The sequence below is a fragment of the Strix uralensis genome, chromosome 19 (assembly GCF_047716275.1).
Source record: "Strix uralensis isolate ZFMK-TIS-50842 chromosome 19, bStrUra1, whole genome shotgun sequence".
NCBI classification, from domain to species: Eukaryota; Metazoa; Chordata; class Aves; order Strigiformes; family Strigidae; genus Strix; species Strix uralensis.
Window position 1 is genome coordinate 5,626,453 of NC_133990.1, and position 6,540 is coordinate 5,632,992.

Consider the following 6,540-nt stretch of genomic DNA (forward strand, 5'->3'; position numbering starts at 1 on the left):
AGGTTGGGGCTGAGGCTCTCTGGTGTTGATCTGAGCCAGGAAAGCCACCTGGTGCAGCTCAGGACTCATCCTGACCAGTCTGGAGCTGGTGTGGTGCATGCAGCCATGCTCCAGGTGCAGAGTGTAGCCCAGATAATCCACTCATGGATAACTGGGAGATTACTCAGCTGGATTTCTAATACAGTGGCCTTTAATAATAATCCCCCTCTAATCCTTAAATCAATGGAAAATGGATTTATCTGTACAAGCTAAATGGCTTGTGTAGGCATTTTAGGGAGAAGAATTCTTGTGTATCTATGTGTGAACATACATATATATATATGCATATTTTTGTTCCTGTTACCTGCTGTTCTAACCCATGTTTGTGTGTTCTACTGGCAGGGACCTCATGCCCAGGACGCTGGAGGGGCAGATCACCATGGAGAAGACCCCCAGCTACTTTGTCACCAAGGAGGCCCCAGCCCGCATCTCCTCCATGTCCAAGGGCACAAAGCTCATCGTGGTGGTGCGGGACCCTGTGACCAGAGCCATCTCGGATTACACCCAGACGCTCTCCAAGAAGCCCGACATCCCCACCTTTGAGAGCCTGACCTTCAAAAACAGGACTACGGGCCTGATCGACACCTCGTGGAGCGCCATCCAGATTGGCATCTACGCCAAGCACCTGGAGAACTGGCTCCTCTACTTCCCCATCGGGCAGATCCTCTTCGTCAGCGGGGAGAGGCTGATCAGCGACCCCGCGGGGGAGCTGGGCAGGGTCCAGGACTTTCTGGGCCTCAAGAGGATCATCACCGACAAACACTTCTACTTCAACAAAACCAAGGGGTTCCCGTGCCTGAAGAAGGCGGAAGGCAGCAGCAAACCCCACTGCCTGGGGAAGACGAAAGGCAGGACCCACCCTGACATAGACCAGGAGGTGGTGCAGAGACTGCGGGACTTCTACCGGCCCTTCAACATGAAGTTCTACCAGATGACGGGGCAGGACTTCGGCTGGGACTGAGGCTGGCGTGGGAAAGTCCTCTGTAATTACTTGCCCAGCACAGTTTGCGTATATAAAGAGATATATATGTATGTAAAATGTACAGAAATCTATTTTATAATAATTTATTTTTAATTCCTAAGCAATTAATTCACTAAGCTGCCTAACCGCACTGGCTAGAACGGTAGCCCGTAACCTGTTTAACATTCCACGGTGTTTAATTTTAATATGGCTCTCCTTTTTTTTTTTTTTCTTTTCTTCATTCTGTTTTCTCCTCTTCTTGGTTTGGTTTGTAACAGACGGTGCTTCCATTTTTCCTAAACAAAATTTGTATTTAAAAAAATCAAAAAAAGCAAGGGTGGCAGGGGAGGGGCGGGGAGGGAGGGAAAGCACAAATTTATTTTTGTTACGGGTATCTGGCCATTATAAACACTTGCTTTCCCTATTCCGGTGTCCCAGTCTCTGCTCCAGTGTTGTGCTCCCTCGTCCCACAGCTTTCCAGTTAGTCCTGCAGCCCTGGGGGGGTTTCGCTGGGGTGGGTGGGGAGGGAGGCTGGACATCTCCCTGCAACCCACATACCTCTGCTGAGCAGCAGGGTGTTTTACCAGTGTCTGTCGAGCGTGGGGAACCCCAAGCCATACAGCTCCTGCTGCACAGCCCAGGACTCTGCCGGCAGGGTAATGTGCTCACTTTCTAGAAGAGAAGCCGCAGAGCCTGTTGCATGGGCAGAGCTGTCTCCTCAATATACTTTTCCTTCTTGCCTTGTGTCAAGGAGGCTCTTTCTCACAACCCCTCTATGCGTTTTAAACCTTTACTGCAGGACAAATGTAAAAATACATGTGTCTGTGTGTGACATGCTTGGTGCTGGTCTGAGTGCCTTGCAAGAAGCGTCGTTCACGGAGTGCCCATGCACGCAGGGCTGTGCCTGCAGTGTGGGGAGCAGCACCCACCCACCAAAGACGCCGACGGAGCCACGTGAAAACCCCAGGTCTCTACTTGGTGCCATCCCAGCATGGAGGGTGTCCCAGGACATGGCGCAGGCGGTACTACCTCCAGCCCTGCAGCCATCAGAGCAGCCCCCAGTGCATGAGACTGGGGAACATCAGCCTTGGCCCTTGATTTCCATTACTTTTTGGTCCAATGCCCTACCCATGGTCTCTCCCAAAGAGCAGCGTTTGCCTAGAGCCAGGAAGAAGTGCTGCTTTGCCAACAAGGGTGAACCTGTAGAAGAGGAGGGGGGAGTCTGGGCTGTACTTGGGTTGGGGTGTTGGTGGCAGCTGGGCAGGACAGGAGGCTCTGAGCACTTACCCATCAACCCAGGTACAGTAACCTGGAGATCCTTCCCCTCAGGTGGAACCAAATGCTTTGGGGCATTAGGACAGGTTGGCAGGGCTCTCCTGAGAGCACTAACCGTGTTTTGTGTGCTCAGGAGGTTTTGATAAATGCCATGTGTGTCCGATGCCTTATCGTTACTGTCAGAGGTTCTGCTAGCCCAACTGGAACATTTTTGGAGCAAGATGGCAGCAAGATCCTGCTCAGGTGGATACAGCGAAGAGCAGGACTCACCTCTGGGTCTGCTGGAGGGATTTGCAGGTAAAGTGCTGCCCTTCAGTGCTTTGTTTGAACCTAAGGGCTTTTGACTTGGCCCAGTGGTGTCACATCTCTGAGGGGATTTAGGGGGTCACAGCCCAGTAGGTGGTGGTGGAGCATGTGTTCATACATGGGGTGTCCTCAAGGAAAGGGGGATGCTGAGCATAACATCAGCAATGAGCTGCCTAGCAAACCTGCTGTGAGCAGGGTGCAAATCCCACCTTGGGGTTTGCCTCCAAGCACATCTTCCTGCAAACAGGAAGAGTTGGGCAAATGCTCTCCTTTCTGCCCTGAGGCATTTCTAGCAATGAAGCGACTCTTCAGACTGACACAGTCCCACTTCCAGAGGTCACAGGCGTGAGTGTGGGACCCGCTGGGCTGCGCAGATTGACAGACCGCACACATGACCCCTGTGAGATGCAGCTGCGAGCCTCAAGTAGTGGTTGGATCTGTGCATGTTCGGGGCCTTTGGTTTTAGCTCCAGCCAGGTCCCCAGCTCTGTTCCCTGCTGCCAGGACAGGTGATGAACGCACCAGCGTGTCTGCTTTATCACAAACCCCTGCTGCTGTTGTGTGACTGAGGGGAAGGGGCTGCAGGGCGTGAGGGGTGAGGGGGAGAGAAAATAATTCCTGGTGGAAAAGAGTGGGTTTTGGTTCTCGAAACCTCAGTCTTCCTACTAGCTGGTTTATGCAATGTGTAGAAAGAAGCTTGTCCTCTCCCCTTGGCCTTTGGGTAAGCTCCCAGCCGCCACTGCGCTGCTTTCCCAAGCGGTTTTGCTGGCTGAGCCCTTCCGCTGCGTGGCCAGAGCCTCCGGGATCTGCCGCGTTGGCGTGGGTTCCTTCCCACGTGGTTCCCTCCGGAGCGCCTGTGCATGCCTGCTTTTGAATGCTGAAAGATTGCGCATCCCCTACGTCTTCCTTCTTGCTTTCTTGGAAACAACTGTTTAATATCCCAATGCCTTCCTCAGCTGTACAGCAGAGTGTGGGCTTAATTTGTATAATCAAGCCCTGCTGCAGAATGCTCTCATGAAGCAATCTTGTTGGGGAGTAGAAATACAGAGAGCGAATAACAACTCTTCTAACCTTAAGCAAATTGTTAGCCCTGGCTCAATATCCTTCGTAATGAAGTCTGCGCTAGACTTTTAATGTAAAGGCCTTACCTAAGAAATAGGACAATGAAGATGAATTTCCCGTGGTGTACATCTGGTTGCTAATACTGGAATCAGTGCTATTGTCATCATTTTTTAAAAAATACCTTTGTTTTGAAGTTAAGCTTGGAGGTGTGATTAGAAGTTCTTTTTTTTTTTTTTTTTCACATTGTAACATTAATTTATGGCTGAGTTTCATTCAGTCCTGTATTCAGAAGTGCAGTACAGGTATTAGTGATGTGTTGTCTGTAACATGGTACTATAGAGTAGCCAATTTGTAAGAAAAAAGAACAAAATGGAAAGAAAAAGGAAAAAACCCACAAAAAACAAAATCTGAAAAAAAATGTAAATTGACTATTTTGTGGTATGTACAACACAAATTAATTTTACACAGAGAAAGAAGTTTCTAGGAAAATGAAATTCTGATAATTCATACTATTTGTATGAACAAATAAAAGCTATATTTTACCAAGCAATGGACACGGTTGTATTCATTGAACACTGCGGAGGTGGAGGTGGCCTCCCCACGTGCGTAGTGCTGCCCCTGACACTTGCATGTCTGCCCCATTAATGTCCTTGCAACTGTGCCAGCCCCACAGCGAAGCCTGAAGCCCAGGATTTAATCACATACGTGAGCTCCCATCCAGCCCAGGGCTGTGCTCGGGAGCCGGAGGCTTCGCTGGGTGGGGAACACGTGCGTGTTTTCCTCAGTTGGGTTTTGTCCCGTCGGATGCACCTTCATCAAACACCACGTCAGGGAAGGAGACCTGAGGGATTGCCCTCAGCCCTGCTGCAAAAGCTGGATGGGCTTGGTGGTTGGTGAAACCATCCTTCTTGGTCAGGGATGCTGGAGGACAAACTCAGTCCTTTATAGCTGCTGGTGGGGAACCTTCCCAGTGCCAAGTTTCTTTTCAAAAGCATTGTGCTTAGAGTCGCGATGCTGGGCCAAACCTCTAGGGCCAGCGGTCACTAGTGGTCCCTGTACACCCAACACTTTAAGACATAAAAATTCATTATCATTAAATTCAGAAGAATCCCAGGCCAGTGCTATAGAAAGCGGCGCCTAAAGAACATTACAGATTTATGTAACGTAGCAATTGCCACTTAACTAAACTGAATTAAAATAATTTAATTTTTCATAGCAAGTCTTGCATCCGGTGTAGAGTAATTGATGGGAGTCTTTCAGATTGCCCATTTTTCAGAGACCTTCTAGAAATGGAGTCAAAAGTAAGCACAAGATTTAATATAGCGATTTAGGAAGAGTTCAGCCTGGGAAATTCCAGCTTGTCAGGATTGCAATTACCTGCTGCCAAACTCTGGCAATGTTTAAACTCTATAGGTGCCTCATTTTTCAAATACATATATGTAAATTTTACTTTAAAATTCCCATGTACCTTTTGAGCAGCACAGCTGGATGTGCTCAGCTGTGACAGAGTTGAGCAACTAGTTACCAGGTTCTCACCTCACCTTGATTGATTCAAATCCAGGTGCTTCTCTGCTAATGTCCCAGCAGATGTCAATCCTGTGGGCAGCTGAGGTCTGAGCTCAGCCTGGTTTTGCAGCAGCTCATAGAGTGTTGTCCCTCCTTCTTGTGTTTGTGGGAGCTACTCAGTTCTGGGATGGAAAGAGTGTGGTTGCTTTTCCTTCACAAGGAGACTGGTGCTGCAGAGGAAAGGGAAGGTTCAGCACCTTACGAGGTTCAGCATCTGCCCTGTCCTCTGCATCTCCCTGGAGGTTATTCCCAGTTGCACCTGGGCTTGTAGATACTGGGGGTTCTTTCCCCAGTTTGGGCTGGGGCCCGTTCTCAGGTGCTGTTTTGGCAAGAGCATCTAGAAGATAAGAATAAGGGTATCTGGGTGGTTTATGGGATCACATCCTGAATGCAGAGAAGTGTTTGCTCTGAAGGAGATGGCCTCAAGGATCTTCTAGTAGCTTTAGGGATTTCTGCTAAAGGAGGAAGCTCTTGAATGAGAATGGTTTGATGAAGAGGTAGGTGAGGCAGAAGCAGCCAAGGAAAGGTTGCTGCTAATGATGGTGATAATTAAGGTGGGTTTACTTTTTCTCTAGGTTGGTGGAAGAAAGGTGATGAGCTATTGCTTTCATCTAAAAATGAACCAAGTCTCCAGGTTGTGCAAACAAATGCAGCATTTTTACTGAAAGTACTTGGGGTCTGGTGCTGAGATAACGTTCCAGAAGTCCGTCACCTTGCAAAGATGCAGATGCCAGGGATGGGAAAGCACAGAGCAGGGAGGAATTCCCCTGAAAGGGAAAGGACTGCTGCTGTGAGTACCTCCATGTGGTACTCGGTGGGTGTGGAGACCTCTTTGAGGAGGGTAAGGGAAGGTTAAAACATGGGAGGAAAGAGCTGGGGTAGCCTGTAAGCACCAGGGAAAGAGCTGGGGAGGATCTGCAAGGGCAAAAAGTGCTGCTAAAGCTTGGAGTTGAATCCATTCTAACAAAGCCATCGAAAAAATCGGTGGCTTCTGTAGGTAGTTCCATGTTTATTGGGCTTTGAACCAAAATGATGTATTCAAAACAAACTTGAAGCTTGAGAAGGGCCCCAATAAAAACTGGTTTCAGGAAGAAGTCATTCTTATATGAGTGCTTTTTTTCCCTTGGAACTGGTATACAGATGGCTGAGAGGTTGTGCTGCTGGCAGTCCCAGATCCCTAACCACCAGGACACTTCAGTAGCAATTGTTTTGCTTCTCTTTCTAAGTTTTTGTTATTTTTTCCCCCTTCAAAAATCTTACTTAGCCACTAGATCTGTCCATTAATAGCTTTATTTAAAGCTAAACTTTATTATCCTCCAATTTCTCTCTGTG

General features: G+C 48.5%; 1 protein-coding gene across 1 annotated transcript in view; it reads left to right on the forward strand.

Annotated features, from left to right (window-relative positions):
* The window catches only part of HS3ST3B1 (heparan sulfate-glucosamine 3-sulfotransferase 3B1), a 30,138-nt gene extending 25,950 nt beyond the window's left edge, over positions 1–4,188 (forward strand). The window contains exon 2 of the mRNA XM_074889256.1: positions 382–4,188. Within this exon, the coding sequence (XP_074745357.1) occupies positions 382–1,000 (619 nt within the window). The 3' untranslated portion in view covers positions 1,001–4,188. The remainder of the gene's footprint in view (positions 1–381) is intronic.
* Positions 4,189–6,540: the final 2,352 nt, after the last annotated feature.